The sequence below is a fragment of the Pelophylax lessonae genome, assembly GCF_965119305.1.
Source record: "Pelophylax lessonae genome assembly, chromosome: 2".
Classification (NCBI taxonomy): domain Eukaryota; kingdom Metazoa; phylum Chordata; class Amphibia; order Anura; family Ranidae; genus Pelophylax; species Pelophylax lessonae.
This window is the reverse complement of record NC_138769.1, coordinates 750,801,025-750,816,745: the sequence shown is the minus strand read 5'-3', so window position 1 is coordinate 750,816,745 and position 15,721 is coordinate 750,801,025. Positions and strand designations below refer to the sequence as shown.

General features: G+C 48.8%; 1 protein-coding gene across 1 annotated transcript in view; it reads right to left on the bottom strand.

Moving 5' to 3' along the window:
• Positions 1-473: 473 nt before the first annotated feature.
• Positions 474-15,721, bottom strand: part of LOC309547890 (olfactory receptor 51E1-like) — a gene marked incomplete at its 3' end in the record, with an annotated part of 32,681 nt that continues 17,433 nt past the window's right edge. Inside the window, exon 2 of the mRNA XM_082247892.1 lies at positions 474-1,447. Within this exon, the coding sequence (XP_082104018.1) occupies positions 474-1,418 (945 nt within the window). The 5' untranslated portion in view covers positions 1,419-1,447. The remainder of the gene's footprint in view (positions 1,448-15,721) is intronic.

Here is a 15,721-nt window from a genome sequence, read left to right as displayed (position 1 = left end):
CAGCTGACAGTCAGCAGAAGGGGGAGGAGAAGCGAGCTGTGTTGCAGGGAAGGGGAACTGCCTGGACCATAAAGCTGTCCGTGCCTCCCTGTTGAACTGATAGGGGCCCAGGCCCCATACACTAGGGATGGTGCTACCCCCTTTATCAGCAGCCCTGACCATAAGGAAACCCATTCTGGGAAATGTCATGCAGCCATCACTGCATGTCTCTGTCATTTAGATAGGAATTGGTAGCAAATAATCTGCAGTTGAGCAGCACTGGGATATAATAAAGTATGAAATAAAGGGGAAGTCAGCTTTTGTATTACAAATTTCACGGGAGACACCAAACACCATCCAGTTTGGGTTTATCTCTACGTTAATCACATGAATTACATCTCTAATTATCCTATTTTATTTCCCCCATCGCTATTGTAGAATTCCCTAGGTGTCTCTGTGATGGTGACCGGTCAGAATCCTGGGAATGCTTTGCGTCAACTTTTCCCATTACTGAACAGCTTTGCCAGCCTTTTGCGAATCTGCTTGGTTTTAATGCCGTAGATTAAAGGGTTAATCACGGGAGGAAGTAGAAGGTAGACATTCCCAAAGAGGATATGAAGGTTGGGAATCGGGCCGTTGGGAACCCGATGCACCACGGAAAGGCCGATGAGGGGGATGTAATAGATGAGGACGGCACATATGTGGGCAGCACAGGTGCTGATGGCCTTCAGGTTGGACTCCTTCACCAGACAAATGGCCTCCTTTATGATCAGCATGTAGGAGATGGAGATGAACAGCGAGTCGATACCCATGACGGAGGCGATGACGAACATTCCATAGATGATGTTCACACTTATGTCATTGCAGGCCAACTTCATGACCTCCTGGTGGAGGCAGTAGGAATGAGTCAAGTGATTGCTCCTCCAATCGGGCAGCCGCTTGATAATCAGGGGAATAGGGATCATCACCGCTGCTCCTCTGGCCAGGTTGACCAAGGAGATGTTTGTAATGTTCCGGTGAGTTAAAATGGCGGTGTAACGGAGAGGGTGGCAGATGGCCACGTATCGGTCTACAGCCATGGCAACCAGTAGCCCAGACTCCAGGGCGGATAGGAAATGGAGGAAGAACATCTGAGCCAGGCACGTGTCGAAGGCGATCTTCTGGCCGGCAAACCAGACGATGTTCAGCATTTGGGGCATGACGGCGGTGGCGATCAGGAGCTCTATCACTGAAAGCATGAATAGGAAGATGTACATCGGCTCATGAAGTTCCTGCTCCACCCTAATAATATAAATGAGGGTGGCATTCCCGAAGACCGCCACCGTATACATCAAGAGGAGGACAAATCCCAACCAGAAGCTCAAGTCTTCCAGGTACGGGAGGCCGCTGAGGGTGAAATGACTGATATGGCTGCACGTTGAGTTGTTCGTCGCCGTCATGACCGGAATCACATAAGCTGCATCTTATCCTGCAACAAGAAAGACATAATGCCCATTATGAAGTTTCCAACATCCCTGTGCTCAGTTCCCAGGTCTATACATCTGCTGTGCCCATTATGAGGGGTTCCCACCATCCCTGTGCTGAGTTCCCGGGTCTATACATCTGCTGTGCCCATTATGAGGGGTTCCCACCATCCCTGTGCTGAGTTCCCAGGTCTGTACACCTGCTGTGCCCATTATGAGGGGTTAATTTTGTTTATTGAAAAATCTTACAAACAACAACTTATATACAATAAAACCATAATAAATAAATTAATAAATAACATATTTACAAAATAATTAAATATAACTATACAAAACCAAAAACCAAACAAGAACATAATAAATAAACCAAATAGCGCACAGCATAAACCCTACGAGAGAGCCAGACTAAGGAACATCACCGTCACCATGCATGTAGCCTTTTATCAAAAATATATTTTATCTGAAAATCTAGGGGAGTGAAGCAAGGACAGAAAGAAAAGCCGCACACCCCGAGATCAACAGGCAGCAGCTACAGAGTCCTGATATTCCTCCACGCCTTTATCCAGGCCTCCTGCTGCCACCTGTCTTTCTCAAGACCCCGAATCTTCCCAACCTCACCCAGAATGTTCTGCACCACCACCTCAACAGGGAGGATTTTACTCCGTAAGGATACCTGGCACCGTGCACTCCACGTGAAATAACAGACTACTACACTAACTAAAAAAAGTGTTTCCAAATCATAATCCCGGCGAGTCTGGAATGCCCCATACACCCACTCTGCATAACTCATATGGGGGAGGAAGGGTACACTCAGAGCCCTCCCTACCCTCTTGTACACCTCTATATTAAAAGGGCACTGAAGCAAAAAATGATCCATGGACTCCACCGCACCTCCACACTCTACTCTCGGGCAGCCACGATCACTCACAGAGAGAAACTTCAGGTTGCCCTTCACATATAGTTTTCCATGGAAAGCGAGCCAAGCCTGATCCCTAAACTTCATTGGGATTCTCTCCAAATTAATCAAACGCAAACCCTCCCCAAAAACTAGGCTTGGGCAATCCCTTAAGGCCAGTGGTTCGCAAAAAACAGAGCTCATGATCCGCTTCTCAAGAAGTTTCCTTGGAAGAGATCTGATCTCCCCTGCCGTTACTTGCCACTGCCGAAGTATTTTCAAACACGGGGCAACATAAGTCGGGAGCTTATCATGCTTGACCCTCAGGCTTTTCACTGGCCCACCATTTTCCCAGTTTCGCAGAAAGGGCCTAAACCAGGACTGGAAAATACCAACCCACCCAGGCGGTCTCTCTGCCAACATGTTACCAAGGTTGTACTTTACAAACATCAGAGAGAAAAAGACTACAGGGTTGATCATTCCTAGACCACCCTCCCGCCTAGGAAGATAAGTCACACTCCTTTTGACAAGGTTTATTCTGTTTCCCCATAACAGCTGGAAGAAACAACTATAGATCCTGGTATAGAGAGACACTGGCAAAATGCAGACAAAACTGACATACAGAAAAATTGGAATCAGGTAACCTTTGATCAGATCAACCTTTTCCCTTAAGGAAAACCGCCAACTTTTCCAGCTCGCCACCTTGGCATTGGCATTCTCCAGCCTGCTCACCCAATTTGCATAACCATAGTCACCTGGGCCAAATTCAATGCCTAGAACTCTAATTTTTTGTTGGGGCTCCGGGAAGTCATCCGGGAGAACAAAGCTCTCACCTTCCACACCCATCCAGAAAGCTTCACACTTGTCCTGGTTGACCTTTGAACCTGATGCTTCCGCATACTGCCTTGTCACTGAGACCACCTCCTGCGCTTCCCCAGTCCCAGAGACAAAAACAGAAACGTCATCAGCATAAGCCACAACCTTCAAAGGAGGCTCACCAGCGATGCCCAAAGGTACCCCACACAATGGTCCACTCTCTAGCCTTCTAATGAAGGGGTCGATTGCAAACGCATATAGCAGAGGACTCAAAGGACACCCCTGACGCACACCTGAGCCAACCACAAAGGGCTGCCCAACCCAACCATTAACCAGAGGAAAGCTTTCAGCCCCTTTGTACAAAATCTTGAGCCAATCAATGAAACCCCCCTCCAGGCCATACTTGCCAAGAAGGAGCCATAGGTACTCATGATTAACCCTATCAAAGGCCTTAGCCTGATCCAATGTCAGCAGATATTTACCCCAACCAGCAGCCCTACAACGCTCCAAGGCCTCCCGGACAGCTAACACAGCTGAGAAAGTGCTTCTACCCTGGATTGCGCAGTGCTGGTGATGGGATAACAAATCGCCTGCCACTGATGATAATCGCCAGAAAAAAATCTTTGCCAGTATCTTTCTATCGACATTAAGAAGGCTAATGGGGCGCCAATTCTCAATCATCGAAGGATCTTTGCCCTTTGACAGAAGAACCACTGCAGATTGCCTCATGGAAGGAGGGAGAGAACCCTCATGCAAACAGCCATTAAAAACCTCCGCAAGGTGTGAAGCCAGGATCTTCTTAAAACATTTATAAAATTCGGCTGTCAAAACCATCTGGCCCTGGCGTTTTCCTGATGGCTAGTTTATCAATAGCCTGGATCACCTCATCTGCAGTGATTTCATCTGTCAAATTCATCAAAGGAACAATATTTTCCAGACCTGGCGTAGAGTCCAAAAAACTCAACATCCCTGTCCGATCAAGGTTCTTTCCTCCCAGGAGATCAGCATAGTATGACCTGACGACCTCCAGGATCCCTGACCTAGACTTCGTCAGAGAGCCCGTACTGTCCTTCAGGCCATTGACCGTCTTAACTGCTACGCTCTGTTTACAATTCTGGTAAGGGTCAGGCGAATGGTATTTCCCATAGTCCCTTTCCTGAACCAAAGAGGCGTGCCGGTCATATTGATGGGTCCTCAGGAGGAGCTTCACCTCAGAGATCGCCCCAGAATCTCCTCCATTCGATACAAGGCGGTCAAGTTTCCTCCGCAAACGCTGGTAGGTGATATACTTATCTTGTTGTCTCTTTCTCCCTATGGCCTTGAAAAGCCTAACAGTCCGCTGTTTTATAAGCTCCCACCATTCTGACTTACTGTTGCAAAAGTCTAGGATAGTTACCTGTGCCTGAAAAAATTCCTCAAAGGATTGTCTTACTTCCTCGTCATCCAGGAGGGCCGAATTCAATCTCCAGATACCCCTCCCCCTAGGTGGCACGCCTGAGGCATTCAGAGTCAAATATAGAATACAGTGATCAGAAAACTCCACTGCCCGACAAACAGGTGCCGAAAAAGCAGAGTCCTCCTTTAAAAAAAACCTATCTATCCTACTCTGACTATTTCCTCGCTGAAAAGTGAACCCCGTGCTGTCTGGGCAGCGCTTAATGTGCACATCTACCAGACCTGCTTCCCTAACCATTGCATTCAGGAAAAGGCTGTCATAGCCCAGCTTATCTCTGAAACCTCTCCTGTCTTTAGGCCTAGTAATGGTGTTGAAGTCACCTCCAAAGATAACCTGCTGAGCCGTAAAAAGAAAAGGCTTAATCTTTGTAAAGAGGCAATTCCTGTCCCATTTTGTCTGGGGACCATAGATGTTAATCAGGCGCAGGTCCTGCCCCCTCACAGAGACATCCAAAATCATGCATCTCCCAATCTCTACCTCAATTACCCGTCGGCATGTTACCATACCAGAAAAAAGGACCGCAACCCCGCTGTAAGGCTCGGCCGCAAGAGACCAAAAGGAGGGACCACGCTTCCACTCCTTCTTTGCCAGATGTATATCAGCCAGATTACTGAGATGGGTCTCTTGCAAAAACAAAATGTCAGCATCAAACTCGCTGAGCAAAAATAAGGCCATATGACGAGCACTCACTGATTTTAAGCTGGCAACATTAATGGTTGCCACTTTTAACGGAGTGGGAACTGCCATTAGGATAATTGAGGCAGCCGTTTCTTAGCCTGACTACTCTCTCTCCCTGGAGAACCAGTGCGCTTCAATGCACCCTGGGACTCATCATCCATAGAAGACGCTGTACTCAACGAGTCCCATTCATCCTCATCATCTGACAGGACCCCAAACTTATTTTTCAAGGGCAAAACCTTAGGACTTTGGGCAACTGAACACCTTTTTTTTTTTTTTTCTTTTGCCCTTCTTCCTTTTCTCCTCCAACCATTCCACATCATCCTTGGACAAACTGCAAATTACAGTCTCCCCACTCTTAGCCTCCCCTTCACCCCCACTCTCCCTTACCTTATCTGCCACCAGGCCAGCCTCTTCACCATTTTCCCCACTCCTCTGCATCCCCTGGTCCCCAATAGAAGCCCTGAAATGTCGAGGGGGTGGGACTGGCACTGCACTTGATGCCCCTGCATCAGCACCTCTTGCGGCCTCTGCAATTTTGGAGGACATAGACACAGAAGGATTGGACACATTCTCGGTAACTGATACATGCAAACGCACAGACTGGGGCACCACAGATTTGGAAGACACTGACACACTGGGAATTGGCACAGACTGGGAAATCACAGACTGGGAAGACACAGGCACACTGGGCATTGGCACAGACTCAGAGGGAATCGCAGGCACCCTAGCTGCTGAGCTCTGAGCATCCTCCATGTCCAGGCGGAAGAACTCTCTCATGAGCTCAGGCTGGTTATGCATTGCCTCGGGACACTGGCTATAAGGATGCCCAACCGAATTGCACAAGTTGCACCTTATAATGTTGCAATCCTTTGCCAAATGCCCTAAATCCTGACACAGAGAGCATTTCATCACTGGACAGGAGGATGCAAAGTGCCCTTTATCCCCACATTTATTACACAGTTTTGGCTGGCCTGGATAAAAGATGGTCAGCCTGTCCCTTCCCAGGAAAGCTGAGGATGGCAGATGCTGGATGACATTATCAATAACCCTCAGTTTTAGCTGCACAGACCATCCCCCCGTCCATATTCCTCGGTCATCCATAATTTTGTGTAAGGGGCTCAGGATGTCTCCATATCTCCTCAGCCATACGGATAAATCCCCTTGTGGTATGGACTCATTGCGCACAAGAATCGTCACCATTTTAATAAGTGGCTGACGTGACACAACTTTGGGGATGAGCCCTCTCCAGTCCGGCAGGCTCCTACACACATGTTCATATTTCTCCCAAAATATGTCCAAAGACTCCGGACGGATAAAGGACAAATCATACTCATAGGAGCCGGTCGGACTGATCAGGGCGAAGATATCTTCGGGTCTAAACCCCATCTGCAGAATCTTATCAACCACAGCTCTCCTATATGGGGGAATACCTTCGCCTTCCCATCTGAGCTGAACCACATTCCTCCTTTTAAATAGTGAGGAAGATAAACCATTTCCATGCTCCCCCCTACCAGATCCTGTAGCAGCACCAGCATAGGTTTTCCTCCCAGACATACCAGTAATTACAGCATTGTCCTTAGACACAACCACACCTGCTGACAAGGAGCCTGAAACATCCCTTGCAGTCTTTGGAGCAGCAGAGACAAGACCCACCCCCTCCCCCTTCTCTAAGCACTCAGCTGCTTTCCTGGGTTCAATCACAGTTTTTTTTACTGCAGAATCCCCAACAGTTGTAGCACTACTGCTCCCAGCATCTCCTGCACCATTTTCAGGAACAACAGCTTTATTTGGGTCAGGAAAAGCCTTTGCAATGTCCATGGTGCTCCTCTCTGCAGACACTTCAACCAAAAGCTCAAAGTTATTTTCAGTTTTCCCACCAATCGCATTTAAAGTTTTTTTAGCAGGTGCATCAGGTTGCACTGCATGCTGCACATTGTCTATGGGTGTGGGCTGACAGCCCATAGCACTACAACCCTCAGCAAGCACATTGTCATTAAAGTTCACATCACCACCTTGCACACACACTGTACCTGCTTGCTGTGTTGTTACCTCTGCAGTGTCATGGCTGATGGTGGGATCAAACTTCCTCCTGGTTGTTGCAGGCTTCATGGTGAATTTTCCTCTCTCCACAGGTCTCTCTTTCATAGGGCGAGGAACGGTATCCATCTCCTCATCTGAGGAATCCGCAGAAAAATGTAACTTTCTTCCATCCAGAGGGGTTTCCAGCTCAGCGATGAACTCCAACATGCCAGTACCCCCCTCAACCTCCTGCTCAGGTGTTCCACATTGCTGCTGCAGAGGGAGGGAGACAGAGGCCTCCGCCATTGGGGGCTCAGCAGATGTCTGAGGTGTTGAAGAGCTGGGCTCATCCTCCGGGCCCACTTTCTCACTCTCTGCTGACTCTGTCGGTACCTGCATCTCTTCACTGGCTGGGTCACTCTCCATGCTGGAAACGGCTCCTCTCCTCATACGGCTGAAACGTTCCTCATTCCTGTATTTCTCCTTAAAAGCTCCGCTACTTTCCTTCAGAGAGCTCACCAACTCTTTCTGCTTCCTCAAAGCTTGCTCCAAGTCCTTCAATTCAGGCCTCAGAGCCGGTCTCTTCTTACTGTACAGTTTGGCACAATACAACTTTTTCTTTTTAAATTCAGTTTTTAAAGCTGCCAATTTCTCCTCCTCTTTCTCAATCCTTGTCAGCTTGTCCACAATCCTCCGTCTAAAGGTAGATAGGGATTCACCCCTCCTTGGGCCGAGCTCCATGTCTTCCATAGGCTGAGGCCTAGTCTCAGGCCTATCCAGGGGGCCCCCGCCGAGGTCCTCCCCAGGATCCAGCATCCCTCCTGGGGCAGAGAAACAACTCTAGCCCCTGGCTTCTGGAAGCACACGAGCTAAGGAACCAGCAACCTCACACCTCGCTGTCAGGGAGTGGAATGGCAGTTTCCCACCATCCCTGTGCTGAGTTCCCGGATCTGTACCCCCGCTGTGCCGATTATGAGGGGTTCCCACCATCCCTGTGCTGAGTTTCCGGGTCTGTACCCCCGCTGTGCCCATTATGAGGAGTTCCCACCATCCCTGTGCTGAGTTCCTGGGTCTGTACACCCGCTGTGCCCATTATGAGGGGTTCCACCATCCCTGTGCTGAGTTCCCGGGTCTGTACCCCCGCTGTGCCTATTATGAGGAGTTCCCACCATCCCTGTGCTGAGTTCCTGGGTCTGTACACCCGCTGTGCCCATTATGAGGGGTTCCACCATCCCTGTGCTGAGTTCCCGGGTCTGTACACCCACTGTGCCCATTATGAGGGGTTCCACCATCCCTGTGCTGAGTTCCTGGGTCCGTACCCCCGCTGTGCCCATTATGAGGGGTTCCCACCATCCCTCTGCTGAGTTCCCAGGTCTGTACACCTGCTGTGCCCATTATGAGGGGTTCCCACCATCTCTGTGCTGAGTTCCCGGATCTGTACCCCCGCTGTGCCGATTATGAGGGGTTCCCACCATCCCTGTGCTGAGTTCCCAGGTCTGTACACCCGCTGTGCCCATTATGAGGGGTTCCCACCATCCCTGTGCTGAGTTCCCGGGTCTGTACCCCCGCTGTGCCTATTATGAGGAGTTCCCACCATCCCTGTGCTGAGTTCCCAGGTCTGTACACCCGCTGTGCCCATTATGAGGGGTTCCCACCATCCCTGTGCTGAGTTCCCAGGTCTGTACACCCGCTGTGCCCATTATGAGGGGTTAATTTTGTTTATTGAAAAATCTTACAAACAACAACTTATATACAATAAAACCATAATAAATAAATTAATAAATAACATATTTACAAAATAATTAAATATAACTATACAAAACCAAAAACCAAACAAGAACATAATAAATAAACCAAATTGCGCACAGCATAAACCCTACGAGAGAGCCAGACTAAGGAACATCACCGTCACCATGCATGTAGCCTTTTATCAAAAATATATTTTATCTGAAAATCTAGGGGAGTGAAGCAAGGACAGAAAGAAAAGCCGCACACCCCGAGATCAACAGGCAGCAGCTACAGAGTCCTGATATTCCTCCACGCCTTTATCCAGGCCTCCTGCTGCCACCTGTCTTTCTCAAGACCCCGAATCTTCCCAACCTCACCCAGAATGTTCTGCACCACCACCTCAACAGGGAGTATTTTACACCGTAAGGATACCTGGCACCGTGCACTCCACGTGAAATAACGGACTACTACACTAACTAAAAAAAGTGTTTCCAAATCATAATCCCGGCGAGTCTGGAATGCCCCATACACCCACTCTGCATAACTCATATGGGGGAGGAAGGGTACACTCAGAGCCCTCCCTACCCTCTTGTACACCTCTATATTAAAAGGGCACTGAAGCAAAAAATGATCCATGGACTCCACCGCACCTCCACACTCTACTCTCGGGCAGCCACGATCACTCACAGAGAGAAACTTCAGGTTGCCCTTCACATATAGTTTTCCATGGAAAGCGAGCCAAGCCTGATCCCTAAACTTCATTGGGATTCTCTCCAAATTAATCAAACGCAAACCCTCCCCCAAAACTAGGCTTGGGCAATCCCTTAAGGCCAGTGGTTCGCAAAAAACAGAGCTCATGATCCGCTTCTCAAGAAGTTTCCTTGGAAGAGATCTGATCTCCCCTGCCGTTACTTGCCACTGCCGAAGTATTTTCAAACACGGGGCAACATAAGTCGGGAGCTTATCATGCTTGACCCTCAGGCTTTTCACTGGCCCACCATTTTCCCAGTTTCGCAGAAAGGGCCTAAACCAGGACTGGAAAATACCAACCCACCCAGGCGGTCTCTCTGCCAACATGTTACCAAGGTTGTACTTTACAAACATCAGAGAGAAAAAGACTACAGGGTTGATCATTCCTAGACCACCCTCCCGCCTAGGAAGATAAGTCACACTCCTTTTGACAAGGTTTATTCTGTTTCCCCATAACAGCTGGAAGAAACAACTATAGATCCTGGTATAGAGAGACACTGGCAAAATGCAGACAAAACTGACATACAGAAAAATTGGAATCAGGTAACCTTTGATCAGATCAACCTTTTCCCTTAAGGAAAACCGCCAACTTTTCCAGCTCGCCACCTTGGCATTGGCATTCTCCAGCCTGCTCACCCAATTTGCATGACCATAGTCACCTGGGCCAAATTCAATGCCTAGAACTCTAATTTTTTGTTGGGGCTCCGGGAAGTCATCCGGGAGAACAAAGCTCTCACCTTCCACACCCATCCAGAAAGCTTCACACTTGTCCTGGTTGACCTTTGAACCTGATGCTTCCGCATACTGCCTTGTCACTGAGACCACCTCCTGCGCTTCCCCAGTCCCAGAGACAAAAACAGAAACGTCATCAGCATAAGCCACAACCTTCAAAGGAGGCTCACCAGCGATGCCCAAAGGTACCCCACACAATGGTCCACTCTCTAGCCTTCTAATGAAGGGGTCGATTGCAAACGCATATAGCAGAGGACTCAAAGGACACCCCTGACGCACACCTGAGCCAACCACAAAGGGCTGCCCAACCCAACCATTAACCAGAGGAAAGCTTTCAGCCCCTTTGTACAAAATCTTGAGCCAATCAATGAAACCCCCCTCCAGGCCATACTTGCCAAGAAGGAGCCATAGGTACTCATGATTAACCCTATCAAAGGCCTTAGCCTGATCCAATGTCAGCAGATATTTACCCCAACCAGCAGCCCTACAACGCTCCAAGGCCTCCCGGACAGCTAACACAGCTGAGAAAGTGCTTCTACCCTGGATTGCGCAGTGCTGGTGATGGGATAACAAATCGCCTGCCACTGATGATAATCGCCAGAAAAAAATCTTTGCCAGTATCTTTCTATCGACATTAAGAAGGCTAATGGGGCGCCAATTCTCAATCATCGAAGGATCTTTGCCCTTTGACAGAAGAACCACTGCAGATTGCCTCATGGAAGGAGGGAGAGAACCCTCATGCAAACAGCCATTAAAAACCTCCGCAAGGTGTGAAGCCAGGATCTTCTTAAAACATTTATAAAATTCGGCTGTCAAACCATCTGGCCCTGGCGTTTTCCTGATGGCTAGTTTATCAATAGCCTGGATCACCTCATCTGCAGTGATTTCATCTGTCAAATTCATCAAAGGAACAATATTTTCCAGACCTGGCGTAGAGTCCAAAAAACTCAACATCCCTGTCCGATCAAGGTTCTTTCCTCCCAGGAGATCAGCATAGTATGACCTGACGACCTCCAGGATCCCTGACCTAGACTTCATCAGAGAGCCCGTACTGTCCTTCAGGCCATTGACCGTCTTAACTGCTACGCTCTGTTTACAATTCTGGTAAGGGTCAGGCGAATGGTATTTCCCATAGTCCCTTTCCTGAACCAAAGAGGCGTGCCGGTCATATTGATGGGTCCTCAGGAGGAGCTTCACCTCAGAGATCGCCCCAGAATCTCCTCCATTCGATACAAGGCGGTCAAGTTTCCTCCGCAAACGCTGGTAGGTGATATACTTATCTTGCTGTCTCTTTCTCCCTATGGCCTTGAAAAGCCTAACAGTCCGCTGTTTTATAAGCTCCCACCATTCTGACTTACTGTTGCAAAAGTCTAGGATAGTTACCTGTGCCTGAAAAAATTCCTCAAAGGATTGTCTTACTTCCTCGTCATCCAGGAGGGCCGAATTCAATCTCCAGATACCCCTCCCCCTAGGTGGCACGCCTGAGGCATTCAGAGTCAAATATAGAATACAGTGATCAGAAAACTCCACTGCCCGACAAACAGGTGCCGAAAAAGCAGAGTCCTCCTTTAAAAAAAACCTATCTATCCTACTCTGACTATTACCTCGCTGAAAAGTGAACCCCGTGCTGTCTGGGCAGCGCTTAATGTGCACATCTACCAGACCTGCTTCCCTAACCATTGCATTTAGGAAAAGGCTGTCATAGCCCAGCTTATCTCTGAAACCTCTCCTGTCTTTAGGCCTAGTAATGGTGTTGAAGTCACCTCCAAAGATAACCTGCTGAGCCGTAAAAAGAAAAGGCTTAATCTTTGTAAAGAGGCATTTCCTGTCCCATTTTGTCTGGGGACCATAGATGTTAATCAGGCGCAGGTCCTGCCCCCTCACAGAGACATCCAAAATCATGCATCTCCCAATCTCTACCTCAATTACCCGTCGGCATGTTACCATACCAGAAAAAAGGACCGCAACCCCGCTGTAAGGCTCGGCCGCAAGAGACCAAAAGGAGGGACCACGCTTCCACTCCTTCTTTGCCAGATGTATATCAGCCAGATTACTGAGATGGGTCTCTTGCAAAAACAAAATGTCAGCATCAAACTCGCTGAGCAAAAATAAGGCCATATGACGAGCACTCACTGATTTTAAGCTGGCAACATTAATGGTTGCCACTTTTAACGGAGTGGGAACTGCCATTAGGATAATTGAGGCAGCCGTTTCTTAGCCTGACTACTCTCTCTCCCTGGAGAACCAGTGCGCTTCAATGCACCCTGGGACTCATCATCCATAGAAGACGCTGTACTCAACGAGTCCCATTCATCGTCATCATCTGACAGGACCCCAAACTTATTTTTCAAGGGCAAAACCTTAGGACTTTGGGCAACTGAACACCTTTTTTTTTTTCTTTTGCCCTTCTTCCTTTTCTCCTCCAACCATTCCACATCATCCTTGGACAAACTGCAAATTACAGTCTCCCCACTCTTAGCCTCCCCTTCACCCCCACTCTCCCTTACCTTATCTGCCACCAGGCCAGCCTCTTCACCATTTTCCCCACTCCTCTGCATCCCCTGGTCCCCAATAGAAGCCCTGAAATGTCGAGGGGGTGGGACTGGCACTGCACTTGATGCCCCTGCATCAGCACCTCTTGCGGCCTCTGCAATTTTGGAGGACATAGACACAGAAGGATTGGACACATTCTCGGTAACTGATACATGCAAACGCACAGACTGGGGCGCCACAGATTTGGAAGACACTGACACACTGGGAATTGGCACAGACTGGGAAATCACAGACTGGGAAGACACAGGCACACTAGGCAAACGCACAGACTGGGAAGACACAGGCACACTGGGCAAACGCACAGACTGGGAAGACACAGGCACACTGGGCAAATGCACAGACTGGGAAGACACAGGCACACTGGGCAAACGCACAGACTGGGAAGACACAGGCACACTGGGCAAACGCACAGACTGGGAAGACACAGGCACACTGGGCAAACGCACAGACTGGGAAGACACAGGCACACTAGGCAAACGCACAGACTGGGAAGACACAGGCACACTAGGCAAACGCACAGACTGGGAAGACACAGGCACACTAGGCAAACGCACAGACTGGGAAGACACAGGCACACTGGGCATTGGCACAGACTCAGAGGGAATCGCAGGCACCCTAGCTGCTGAGCTCTGAGCATCCTCCATGTCCAGGCGGAAGAACTCTCTCATGAGCTCAGGCTGGTTATGCATTGCCTCGGGACACTGGCTATAAGGATGCCCAACCGAATTGCACAAGTTGCACCTTATAATGTTGCAATCCTTTGCCAAATGCCCTAAATCCTGACACAGAGAGCATTTCATCACTGGACAGGAGGATGCAAAGTGCCCTTTATCCCCACATTTATTACACAGTTTTGGCTGGCCTGGATAAAAGATGGTCAGCCTGTCCCTTCCCAGGAAAGCTGAGGATGGCAGATGCTGGATGACATTATCAATAACCCTTAGTTTTAGCTGCACAGACCATCCCCCCGTCCATATTCCTCGGTCATCCATAATTTTGTGTAAGGGGCTCAGGATGTCTCCATATCTCCTCAGCCATACAGATAAATCCCCTTGTGGTATGGACTCATTGCGCACAAGAATCGTCACCATTTTAATAAGTGGCTGACGTGACACAACTTTGGGGATGAGCCCTCTCCAGTCCGGCAGGCTCCTACACACATGCTCATATTTCTCCCAAAATATGTCCAAAGACTCCGGACGGATAAAGGACAAATCATACTCATAGGAGCCGGTCGGACTGATCAGGGCGAAGATATCTTCGGGTCTAAACCCCATCTGCAGAATCTTATCAACCACAGCTCTCCTATATGGGGGAATACCTTCGCCTTCCCATCTGAGCTGAACCACATTCCTCCTTTTAAATAGTGAGGAAGATAAACCATTTCCATGCTCCCCCCTACCAGATCCTGTAGCAGCACCAGCATAGGTTTTCCTCCCAGACATACCAGTAATTACAGCATTGTCCTTAGACACAGCCACACCTGCTGACAAGGAGCCTGAAACATCCCTTGCAGTCTTTGGAGCAGCAGAGACAAGACCCACCCCCTCCCCCTTCTCTAAGCACTCAGCTGCTTTCCTGGGTTCAATCACAGTTTTTTTTACTGCAGAATCCCCAACAGTTGTAGCACTACTGCTCCCAGCATCTCCTGCACCATTTTCAGGAACAACAGCTTTATTTGGGTCAGGAAAAGCCTTTGCAATGTCCGTGGTGCTCCTCTCTGCAGACACTTCAACCAAAAAGCTCAAAGTTATTTTCAGTTTTCCCACCAATCGCATTTAAAGTTTTTTTAGCAGGTGCATCAGGTTGCACTGCATGCTGCACATTGTCTATGGGTGTGGGCTGACAGCCCATAGCACTACAACCCTCAGCAAGCACATTGTCATTAAAGTTCACATCACCACCTTGCACACACACTGTACCTGCTTGCTGTGTTGTTACCTCTGCAGTGTCATGGTTGATGGTGGGATCAAACTTCCTCCTGGTTGTTGCAGGCTTCATGGTGAATTTTCCTCTCTCCACAGGTCTCTCTTTCATAGGGCGAGGAACGGTATCCATCTCCTCATCTGAGGAATCCGCAGAAAAATGTAACTTTCTTCCATCCAGAGGGGTTTCCAGCTCAGCGATGAACTCCAACATGCCAGTACCCCCCTCAACCTCCTGCTCAGATGTTCCACATTGCTGCTGCAGAGGGAGGGAGACAGAGGCCTCCGCCATTGGGGGCTCAGCAAATGTCTGAGGTGTTGAAGAGCTGGGCTCATCCTCCGGGCCCACTTTCTCACTCTCTGCTGACTCTGTCGGTACCTGCATCTCTTCACTGGCTGGGTCACTCTCCATGCTGGAAACGGCTCCTCTCCTCATACGGCTGAAACGTTCCTCATTCCTGTATTTCTCCTTAAAAGCTCCGCTACTTTCCTTCAGAGAGCTCACCAACTCTTTCTGCTTCCTCAAAGCTTGTTCCAAGTCCTTTAATTCAGGCCTCAGAGCCGGTCTCTTCTTACTGTACAGTTTGGCACAATACAACTTTTTCTTTTTAAATTCAGTTTTTAAAGCTGCCAATTTCTCCTCCTCTTTCTCAATCCTTGTCAGCTTGTCCACAATCCTCCGTCTAAAGGTAGATAGGGATTCACCCCTCCTTGGGCCGAGCTC